Raw genomic sequence first — 11,542 nt, 5'->3', positions numbered from 1 at the left:
ATTGCCGATTTCTGTCCGCGGCCCTTTGGTTGACTGCCGATCTCGAGGCGCGCATCTTCCGGGGCTTCTGAATTGAAAAAAAACACGAGTCGATTTAGTTGATTGACTCGGATGTGTTGGCTTCTTTTTCGTTTATCGCTGAAAAAATATGTGATGTAGATTACGATGGGGCTCGCATGCCGATCGCGGGTACAAGGATACGCGATAGTTTGAAGATTAGAATTTTCTCGAGGGAATTTCCACTTTGATAATCTCTCGTGTACGATACGACGAAAATCGACGGGTGTTTTCTCTCCTCACCCTCTCCTTGGCAGTGACGAAGTTTCAACGAGTTTGATCAAAACATCGTTTTTTTTTTTTTTTTTTTTTTTTTTTATCTATTACGTGAAAAGATAGACATACCTTGTGCGTACATGTAGTCTATTGTGTGCGAGTGGTTGGTTTTGTGATTACAGATGTGCGGGGCTCCGAAATCGAGATATACAAGAGTTGGGTTTTTACGAAAAAAAAAAAAAAAAAAAAAAATGAGAGTGGTAAAGCTTAGAAATATTATCGAAAGAATAATGTTTCGTTTCAATGCTTTGCGTAAAAGTGTGAGTTTGATATCGGTGTATATCATGTACTACCGTCGTTTCATGTTAAGCATGTGTATATACACGATAAATTAGTTTTATTCGATAGTACGAAAGTTAAATTCAACAGAGCATAAATGTATAATATAGTCCGTTTGCAGCGTGCACGAAGATCGGTATAAGTTTGAAAAACAAAAAAAATACAGTTTCTAAAATCGGGTATCTGAAAAGATGTCGGGGTTTGAAAGCACATGGTATGCAAGTGAGCTTTCACCAATTGAGAGAAAGCAAAACGTGTGTCGATCATCGTTATATGCACAACAAACCGATAAATTTGAAATAATGAAGGCGCGAAGTGTATCGATTAACGAAGTCTTGGGAGCTAAACGTAATTTTTATCGAGCTCGACGCGATTTTTATTCGTAAAGTAATATATATTTGCCGTTTCTTAAGCAGTGAGAATAAAAAAATATTTTACCTTTCCTCAACGAGAGAGGGAGAGCATAACGTCAATTTCGACGGAATATGTTCAATACTCGAGGACATAAATCACGCGGAGATCGGTAAACTTCATTTCTTATAATCAAGATGAGACGTAAATCTCCGGGGAGAAAAGATAAAGAGCCGCGGTCTCTCGAAGTACACGTATGATATATCGGCGAATAGGCTAAAAGGATAGGTAAAAATCGGTAAGGTTTGAAAACTTGATTTTCAAGTAAAAATAACGCACGCGTGCAATGTATAAAACCGATCGCGCGCGTTTGATCGTTATTGTGTTATCGAGTATAAAAGAGTTCGAATGAGAAGAGCAATGATTCTATTATACGCTTCTATTGTTGCTGCTGCGTGTAATTATGATGTATCGGGTATTTGACTCATTTCGGTCGACACTGCATGCGGGCTGCTCCGCCTCTTTTTTCTTTCGTCGCGAGTTGAAAAAGACATAAAGTAGGTATACACACGCGCGTCGAGAGAAAAAAAAAAAAAATCGAAAGAAAGAGAGAAAGAGAAATACACATCACGTATACATATGTATAGTCGTATAGAAATGAATCGCGTGTTGTTGCATGCATGCGCTCTTTCGCTACAGTAAATTTCCTTTGTGCCAAATCAAACGTCCATATAATATAATGATCCGATCTCTTTTTCTGTGTATGTATATCGCATGTACGTATATGTATACATGTGCAGGCAGGCAATTCTTTTTTAAACGCTTATAAATACAGTATCCAGCGTCCATTCTCGCCAATAAAGTGCTTATTGAACTTTTTTTTTTTTTTTTTTTTTTTTTTTTCGTTTCATCACTGCACTCTATTTGTATATACTTATAGACAAGGAGAAAAAAACAATCTGCGCGCGCGAAACGTGCTCGTTTACCCACAAAATTATATCCTTTTTTTTCATCATCAAACGGCGAATGAATCACTCAAAGATATTTTTAATGGAACAATCAACGAGAGTATAGCGGTGCCCTATAACGGATTGTATAAAAACGATGCATTGATTTGGGACGGACGAAATAATTTTATTCTTTGTTTGCATCGTCGCATTGGTATGTATGTATGTATGTATATAAGTAACGTAGTTTTCCAGAAAAATTTTCACAAACACACGCACAATACAAAACGATTGCGATCGGCATTCACAACGATCCCGATATTTTTTTCATAGTATCGATTTTTGTACGCGATCGATCGTATCAAGATTTAAAACACACACGTCACACGTACTAATCTACCGTCAATTGACTGAAAATGAGATACGTAACGTGTATAACGTATGCACGCTGATAAAATAAAAATAAAAAAACGTTGGCTCGATTTTAGGTTTTTCATACCGATTCGCGGAGTATATGTGTACGTGTGTAGGCGCAACAATAAAATTCCCGTAAACAAAGACTAGTCGGAAGTACCCAACAACCGTGACTTTACGCACAATCACCCACTTAATTTACCTTACATACATATACATACATTATGTATAATTACGCATCGCGCAAACACGCGGTCTCTGTTGTTCTTTCTCTCGATTATGTTTTTACGAAAAACACACTTGAAAACGCGGCGACATAATCGAGGCATCCAGGGGTAAATACATGTTATATATATATATCCTCTCTGTATCTATACCCACACAATAATATATTTACGCAGCTCCGCTTCCTTTTTTTTTTCTGCGTATAAGCATTTTTGGATTTCGTTAACACAATAGTGTATCAGCGATGATAACTCCTCGAGTACTAAAATACAGCGTATAGCTACTTCGTATCTTTAGAAAAAGCATACATGTGTGGTGATTTCACGCTCTTATTGCAACAAAGCGTATTAAGTATATCTACTGTAGTTCATGTATAAAAAAGTGTTACACTAATGTATACTCTACCGGTTCAAAGGTCGAAAGAGAGAGGAAGGCAGGGAGAAAAAGAAGAAGAAGAAGAGATTATGCGGTACTTTGCGCGTTTACTCATACGACAAAATTGAGATGTAGGTACCGATTACGAGCAAAGTAGCAGCAGCAGAGCGCGCGATCGATTTCAACGATATTTAGAGATGTACATTTTTGTACTCACCGGTAAGGTGCATCGGCAAAAGCGCGCGAGAGCAAGTCACATTAAATTTCGGAAAGTTGTTGTTTTTTTTTTTTTTTTTTTCACTCGTTGCTCACACAAACAATAAATCGGTAACCGGTCATTGGCCGATCTTGATCTCGGGCCTCTTAGTATCGGACTGAGGCAGCGCTCGTTGGTCTCTTCTTCGGGCGTGCAGCGAATTACCAAGCACAAAAAAGCTCGACCATCGGGGTGTGCAAGTACAACAACAACGCAGTCTTGGCTCTCCAATACGCGCGCCGTCCGCAGCTCAAAATAAAGCTTCGCCGGTAAAAACGGGGCGAACGAACGCAAGCCAGAAACCGAGGGTCCTGATGCATGCAGCGCGTTGTCGCGGAATTTCGTTCGATGCGACTTGAAAACTTATTTCGTTCTGTGTCCATCTGACCTGTCTAAAAATATAATGAATCGGAAACAGGCCGGTTAATGTCGCCCGCAGCAGAGAGACACGCGCTAAGTATATGTGTATACAGGTCTGGTGTGTTTTACGAGCTCCGAACGCTTGATCCCTCCGTTCGATGTCACGTGCGAGTCCTTTGATGAACACTTTTTTTTTTTTTTTTTTTCAATCAGTTTGCTTCTTCCTTGTATACAGAGGACGGAAACTCGTCAGAAGCATAGTGTAATCGTTATTTTAAAAAATGCATCGTTTCAAAAAATTAAATATAAACATTTTTGAAATGTACGTGTGCATCAAGTGAAACAAGAATTTAAAACAATCGTCTGAATTATGCTAAAAGAATGTAAGCCACGATTTTTTTAATCATACGGAGCAACGAAAAAGTTTCTGTCACAAAAAGATTTAAAATAAAATCAAAATTGAATGACTATTGAGAATTATGTTTAATAAACATACAGACAATATTAATATTCAGGATTTATTTGTAGAAGGTGCATTTATTCCGATCACCGTACTGTTTAATTAGAGTATGAAAGTACTCTATTATCTTTTGAGGGAGAACTCAAAGATTTTATTTTTGTTCATGATAAATTGACTTGAAAAATGTCACTGATAGATCCTAAAAACAATTTTCAAATGGGTGTGGTAGAAAAATGAAATAGTTTTTACTTTTGATGAGAGTATTGGTAATCAGTTTGAAAATGGGACGCCTCAATCATGTGGTTGACTGACTTTTATTTTGTCACCCATATCTTCACCCAAATGAAGATAGCAATAGCCCGGCTCTACGAATTCAATGTGTTTCTGGAGCACAGTGTGGTATCATTTTATTGCATATATTTGCGAGTACATACTGATTAAAAACTCAAAGCAAGAGTATAATTTTTTGAAGTATTAATTAATTCCAGAATTTGATTACATTTTTTTAAATAAGATATTTTTATTTCTTGTATTCAAAATTACGAGTGGAAAAAATCATTTTTCGAACTTCTAAACTGTTAACAATAAAGCCAAATAATTTTACTTATAAGGTATCAGACTTAAATTACTTCTCAGTTTTACAAGTAGCAATAGCTTAAAATTATGAAACTTCACGTGAAAAATCAGAGTGACTGTCATCACTAGTAATATGATCTTGGTGCTGTGGAATGGCTTCATACGAGCAAATAGTCACTCCATGACGGTGCCCAGGTGACCATTCTCCTTTGAGTCCAATGTAATCAATTCTAGTCCTCTCCGCTCCTTGGTTTCCGGTAAAATGGAGGGTAAGGTAATGCATTGAAGAAAATTTTGCCACTCTGTGAACCAAAATAATTTCCGCTTAGTCAGAATCGAAACAAAGAAAGTCTTAATTTCTATTTATAACTTGATATCTTTCTCAAATTCACATTGAATACAATTTTTTTCAAATCAATCTTCAGTGTAAGATTTGGCATGTATTATAATCGTTTCAAAACTAATCAATTATCTCAATCACATACTTGACAGGATACTCATGAACACCATACTGGTCAATAACTAACTCAAACTTTTGTTCAGGTTCGCTGGCAGCTTCATCGAATGTCATTCCTTCTCTGTTTTTGAATCTGTGGACACACACATTTTAAAAATAAAAACTATTTTTATTACAAAAATACAAAGAAGAGAAAGAAAAACAATCAAACGTTACTCACAATTTAACTTCAGTAGGATGAGACTCGCCTGGTCCTCCCACTATGATAATACCTTTGAGCTTAATATCACCAGTAAATCTGTAGATCAATTGAGTTTATTAATTTTTGAGCACACATTTTTGTTCAATACTATATGAAGATTTCAAACTTACGGTATGTTAAAAAGAAGTTCCTCATCTACATCACTTTCAACATACTGTAAAAAAAACAAAAATATTTAAAACGTGTATTAAGGAACAATGATAAACACATAATGAATAATGATGTGCAATGGAAATTCTTCAAATATGGCGTAATTAATAAAGTTATCATAAACAGGAGCGATTCTTGTAAAAATTTTAAATTTATCAGTTGAAGAAATTGTAATGTTTGACTTTACAATTTTGACTTTAAGTAGACCTTTAAAACTAAACGAAATAAAAAAACCTTTGTGTGATCCAGACGCTCTTCCCAAGTCTTGAAAACTTTAACTCCAGAACCTTCCGCCAGTTCGTTAAGGCACTCAACATTTTGTAAATCAATTTTTTCGTACAAATTATACTGGACTCCAAGCTCCCTTTCGTCGTGAGAACCACCACATTGGCATTGTCGCTCCATTCTTTTTTTAAACAACAGTGCTTGCGTGTGGCAAAAAAAACAGCACTTTTTTTGCTAGACACCGGTCGATAACCTCTTTAACGTTACCGAAAACCGACTAAAGTGACGTTGCAAACAATGAGTGCTGTGTGCACGACAATTATACTTCACTTTTCAATACTTAGTGTTAGCATCAGCGAACACAATTACCCATTTTCTAGTCAAAGCTAAAAAATATTTAGACTCTACAGAGAGTAAGATTTTCAAAAACAACCCACGGTTGAATACTTGAACCTCGAAGCTCAAACTTCCGATTCATTGCGCCTACATATAGGCTACCTTTGTAGGTAACGCCATAATTTTAACTATTGCGTCTGCGCTAATATTTAATTAACGTTCCTTAATGTTAAGTTTAACGATTAGAGTAATTACCGCTTTGCTCAGAAATAACATGTCATACTTACTTGATGAATTATTTGTATGATACTTTACAAAATTGCATAAGAAAAATTTTTAAGGCACCTGCCAATTTACTGCATGAAAAAAAATCCAAATCACAACACAACAAGGGGATGTTTAAAGAACGTTGGCTAATCGTACGATTTTTTTTTTTTTTTTTAAATAAAACACTTTTATTTCTTGTATTCAAATAGTACTTATAAGTGGAAAAACAACAGTATTATAAATCGTCTTTTGTTGTTTTTGTTGTTCTGGTGTATTATGAATTCTTTGGTGCATTGTATTTTATTTACACAAACACGTGAAATTCATTCTTCGTAATCTTACATATTCTACAGTTATAAGACATATAAAAAACATTGAATTTGACGCCATCCTTTTCACTGATCAGTGCAAATGACCGATATAATACAAACACGTAGATAAAACTTTGATTTAATTTGTTTTTGAAAAAACTTTAAGATTAATTATATTTAGTTGCAATAATTATATGCAGAATTATTTTACAAATGCCACTGTTACTTAGGTATAATAAAGAATAAAACAATTTGCTCAAATGCATAAAAAAAAGAACAAATGCTCACTACTAATTGCGACCTAAATTTCCCATTTCCATGTCAGGGAATTGCATTTGTAATTGTGAATCAATAATTTGAAATAGCTCTGGAGGCTGAGGTATTCTTCCAGTTTCCAGTTTTGACCAAATAGGAACATCTGAAAATATGTGATAAGTTTTCGTATTTTAAACCGTACAAATATTTTATAAAGTTTCCAAACGTTCTCTCACCATTAAAATGTATTTCGAATGCTCCAGAGGAAATCAAATAGCCTTCGGCTGCATTACATGCAAAGAACAATATAACACAAGAGTATAGACGATTTGTTATGCACCATTGCCACCAAAATGGCATGGGCTGCCCAATCCACTGGAATATATTTATCTTACTAAATATTAAAAGTATGACTAGAATCTTGAGTCCACCCTGAAAAAGTGACAATGTTATGATTTAGAGTTGCTAAGCTGATTACAGCGATGAGTAATCGTATAAAAGTAATTCTTAGCATATGTTTTTATACACATATTAGTTATAATTACCAAAAACTTAGCAAGGCTCATATTTATTCCTGGAGGATTAAAGTTTTCTCCATCGATCTGCAATTCTGGATATTTCTGTCTCAAAATGTTAACGTAATCTTCAAAAACTTTCCTGTACCCACAAGAATAACTGCAAAAAAAAAAAAAAAAAGACAATTTAGGTATTTGTACAAGCATTGATCGCCCGTACGTAATAAATGTACACGTTGCTGGGCAGTTGAAGCCAAGTTTATGAGGCCTTATCTTATTAAGAATTCTCCTTGAGAAATAATTTCTGATCGAAAAATAGACGTACACGTCAAGCACGAAAAGAAAGCGTACTTTGTTGAAACAGAGTTAACGAAAAAACACGATTACAAAGACGAAGGAAAAAGGTAAAGAAGAATAAGCAAGGTATAAACTCACCAGTAAAAAAATCTAAGCGTCGGCCCCGATTTGGAGCCGAGTTTGGTTAAGGGTATGTCGTCATTTAGATTAGCTTTAGATTCGAGCGAGGCGAGCAAAATAAAAACCACGCACAGAGTCAGCCTCGACAGGTACATTTTTGTTGTTTTGTCATTAATACAAGCGGGCTACGGGGTAAAAAATTAACCGGCTGCTAAGTGATTTTTGTGGTTAAATGCGCGAAAACTCGATTATAACGATGGAACGGAACACACACTCTCTCTGCTTTCTATCGGGATTCTCCTCGATGTGAATCAGCTCTCCAAACCACCTGATTGTAGTGCTGCGCTCTCTTCGCTCTCTCTCCCACCCTTGTATATCTTCGCTCTCGTGCACTCTTGTGCAGCTTCGCTTTCGTTGCAAAACCAGCCAAAGAGAACTGAAGTCGGTGCGAGTAGAACAGAGTTTCTTTGCGGTTTTGGAGAGTCAAGTAAGTACCTATTATGTAAAAAATTTTTGGGCGCTCCGATTAAGATTGGTCGATGCGGGATTGGAGCAAAACGATCACGATGATGAACGATAATGTGCAAGTGGGCAACGCTCTCTCTTTTTATTCCACTGAGATGTAAGGAACATGAAAAATTCTTTATGTACTTACAAAATTTTTTTTTTATTTTTTTTTTGTTCCAGTACATGTAAAAAAGTACAGTGTTTTTTTGGCTAAAATTACAGTTCTAAAATATTTTTAGGTTTTTACATACATCATATCTCTGAAGAATTAGTGAATGACGCTTACCTAAACGCAGGAACAAACGAATATTAATACGACCAATAAATTAAATACATATAAAAACTTTCACAGGTTTTTGCAGAAAAAATGCAATTGAATTTTTTCAAAAATATGACGATTCTTTTTTTTAAATACTTTTTTTTTTTTTTTTTTTTTTTCAAGTCAATAAAACAATTTTCTACGCATATCACAAGTCACAACGATTTTCAATAAAACTAATTTAAAATTCTGTCAAATCGATGCGTTAACAGTATTCGACGTTACTCGTCTTAAAGCATAAACCGCTAGCTGTATAATTGCTAACGTAAATTACAAAACATACTAAAAATCAGTGTCGATAAAGTAAAAAATATCAAATACAATAATAGTGATAATATCATAAATACTGAATCAAGCACGGCTGCAATTGAGGCTGTTGCAGCTGCAATAATACCGATAAGAATTAAAAAGTCAGAGAATTCTCGATGACAACGCAAGGGCCTGCTCTGCCGGAATTCAAAGGAGTAACCTGATGCCACTCGTTCAAAAGTGGATCGTACGCCTCGACCAGGCTCAAATACTGCTGGCCGTCGTACCCACCTACGGCGAGCAATTTGTCACCCAAAACCGTGACACCGATCGCGTCACGGGCAATGCTCATCGAAGCCACGGTCGTCCAGGTATCTGTCTTGGGATCGTACCTCTCAACACAGTCGAACCGGCTAGCGTGGGGATTACTGGAAGGTGCGTCGTGTCCCCCGAGGGCGTACAAACACCCGTTCATCACGGCGACAGCGACCCCACCTCGACCTGGAAAGAGTATTTTAGGCAACTCATAGAGGAAAGCAATGAAATAATAATAAAAGACAAAAGATGTCAGTTAAGGATATGAATGGAAATTAAATTAGTTAACCTACGTCGGGACATTGGTGCACACGAGGTCCACTTGTTTGAGTGCGGATCGTAACATTCGACCGTGCTCAGGCTCGAGCTGTTATCTCTTCCTCCAACGGCGTATAGCTTGTCGTTTAGGACGGCAACGCCAACAGTCGACCTTTAACATTATAAATATAATTATTCCATATTCTGGAATAAATATTGATACAAATCTTCGTACTACAACCTTTGGGAGCCCATTGGAGAAATGTAGGTCCATTGACGAGTCGTGGGATCCCATCTCTCCACCGTGTTCAGAAAACTCCAGCCATCGTGACCTCCCACAGCATACAGCGGACCCTCCAGGACTGTTACGCCCAATCCGTGACTGTTTGGATAATAAATAAAGTTATTTTACATTTAAAATGAAAAAAATAACACTAAAATGTATATTAATAAAGTAAGAACCGGTGTATAGTCATGGGAGGCAAGGAGCCCCACGTTTTAGCGTTGAAATCGAAGCATTCCACGGTGTTGAGGGTTTTCAAGCCATCTCGACCACCAGCGACCACCAGTTTCTTTTCCACGACAGCTGCCCCAAACTGCGAGCGCTTGGAGCTCATGTTGACCAGCGTCCTCCAGGTGTTCGTGCGGAGGGAGAACACGTCTATCGTTGTCGCTCCTTTAAGAGTGTCCATTCCTCCTATTGACAGTAGTTGACCGACGGTTGCTTTTCGCGGTCGGGTGCGGTTTGATTGCAACATTGGGCGACGTTCGGGTAAGAGATGGTACTTCAGGGCTTCCATTATCAGGACCTGAAATTGAAATGACCATTTAGCCATGATAATGACAAAATAGAGTTGTGTTCAATATATTAGATATTTTTTAATGGATTGCCTGTGAGCTCCTTTGTTCCCGGAACATTTCATTGTTTTCCACGTAATCGGTTAAAAATGCAGGCGTCAGTAAAGGTAATTTGACGTAGGCTAGCAAACGACTCGACTCCTTTTGCCGGATTTTGGGATCGTGCTCCAGCCATCTTCGCAAGGCGTCGAATACAGATTCCTCGGAAGTAACATTGAGATCATCGGATTGAAGTAGCATCGCTACGTCGTCGGCAGTGAGTAAGAGGTACTCTTGATTTTTTACCACTTCCATGAAATGGTCGTTGGTGTAAACATTAGCTGTGTGCAATAAGTTTGTGCAGCCATGAATGTCAGCGAATCTTCTGATGCCCAGACAGTTGCTCGGGTGGAGTTGTTTAATTAAAAACTGACAGCAGGCTTCGACTATACTACTGAGTTGCAACAGAGATGCCGTTGCCAGCAGCGTCTCGACATTGTCCTCCAGTAAATCTATGATACCGGTGTAAAAATACCTGACGATGCCCCAAAGAGCGTCCCCGTCGACTTCTTTGAGTTCGATTTCGTTTTGGAATGTTTCTCTCAAGGAATTAGTAAACATTGCTGCAAAATATTCGCAATTTGCACTCAACACCAATCTATGAGCTGGAATGCGCTTTTGACCCGCAATCAGGATCACATCTGTCAGTTGTTGCTTGTACAGATAATCTTCCATGGTTCGCAAACATCGCTCGGCATGTTTGTCCAGCTTGAAACTCTCATCCTGCGGAGTGCTTATACTGGCAGTTGTACCCGTACTGGAGATACTCTGCTTGCTCGATGAAGTTTCGCTGGAAGCGTACAGCTTTTCTACTTTCTCTACCTTTTTCATTTTTAAATTGGAGTGTATATGAGATTTTAAATAATCTGTTGAAATAAATTATCGATCAAATCATCTATAGTATACCTATAAAAAAAAAAAAAGAAAAAAAAAAGGTTTTAACTTATCCAGTACAACTAACCTTTGTTTGTTTTTGTAGTTCTCAATCACAATGTATAGCTGCATGCGAAAATGACACTATAATCAATACTATACTTATTCGAACTAATTAAATGCAAAAATTTAGAGCACATATCGAAAACAAGCCAGAGTATAGCTGCACTTACGGTACCCCCTTTAATTGCTCTTTGTGTCGCGCATTGTGTATGCAACAAACGTATGTATATACATAACATGAGACATGAGTGTATAGTGTATATGTATGAAACACATGCATTAGAATACAC

The 11,542-nt window shown here is 37.1% G+C and overlaps 3 protein-coding genes across 3 annotated transcripts; all 3 read right to left on the bottom strand.

Annotated features, from left to right (window-relative positions):
* Positions 1–4,508: 4,508 nt before the first annotated feature.
* Positions 4,509–6,106, bottom strand: LOC106638403 (PITH domain-containing protein GA19395). Its single transcript, XM_014351534.2, has 5 exons — positions 5,680–6,106; positions 5,406–5,449; positions 5,254–5,331; positions 5,062–5,166; positions 4,509–4,878 (listed from the first exon to the last, which is right to left on the bottom strand). Exons 1-5 carry the CDS (start codon positions 5,848–5,850, stop codon positions 4,662–4,664), a joined length of 615 nt encoding a protein of 204 aa, XP_014207020.2. The 5' UTR covers positions 5,851–6,106; the 3' UTR covers positions 4,509–4,661.
* Positions 6,107–6,449: 343 nt separating this feature from the next.
* Positions 6,450–8,210, bottom strand: SelT (selenoprotein T). Its single transcript, XM_014351535.2, has 4 exons — positions 7,790–8,210; positions 7,385–7,514; positions 7,076–7,271; positions 6,450–7,002 (listed from the first exon to the last, which is right to left on the bottom strand). The coding sequence occupies exons 1-4, from the start codon at positions 7,924–7,926 to the stop codon at positions 6,875–6,877; spliced, it is 591 nt and encodes a 196-aa protein (XP_014207021.1). The 5' UTR covers positions 7,927–8,210; the 3' UTR covers positions 6,450–6,874.
* A 249-nt stretch (positions 8,211–8,459) lies between these two features.
* Positions 8,460–11,430, bottom strand: LOC106638402 (kelch-like protein 5). Its single transcript, XM_014351533.2, has 6 exons — positions 11,278–11,430; positions 10,311–11,182; positions 9,882–10,228; positions 9,661–9,801; positions 9,455–9,591; positions 8,460–9,347 (listed from the first exon to the last, which is right to left on the bottom strand). Exons 2-6 carry the CDS (start codon positions 11,145–11,147, stop codon positions 9,001–9,003), a joined length of 1,809 nt encoding a protein of 602 aa, XP_014207019.2. The 5' UTR covers positions 11,148–11,182; positions 11,278–11,430; the 3' UTR covers positions 8,460–9,000.
* Between the last annotated feature and the right edge of the window lie 112 nt (positions 11,431–11,542).

This window comes from Copidosoma floridanum, unplaced genomic scaffold, assembly GCF_036245765.1.
Source record: "Copidosoma floridanum isolate Cflo_tuat_1 unplaced genomic scaffold, Cflo_Japanese_pri ptg000019l, whole genome shotgun sequence".
NCBI lineage: Eukaryota > Metazoa > Arthropoda > Insecta > Hymenoptera > Encyrtidae > Copidosoma > Copidosoma floridanum.
The sequence above is the reverse complement of the archived record's forward strand: the minus strand, read 5'-3'. Positions and strand labels throughout refer to the sequence as shown.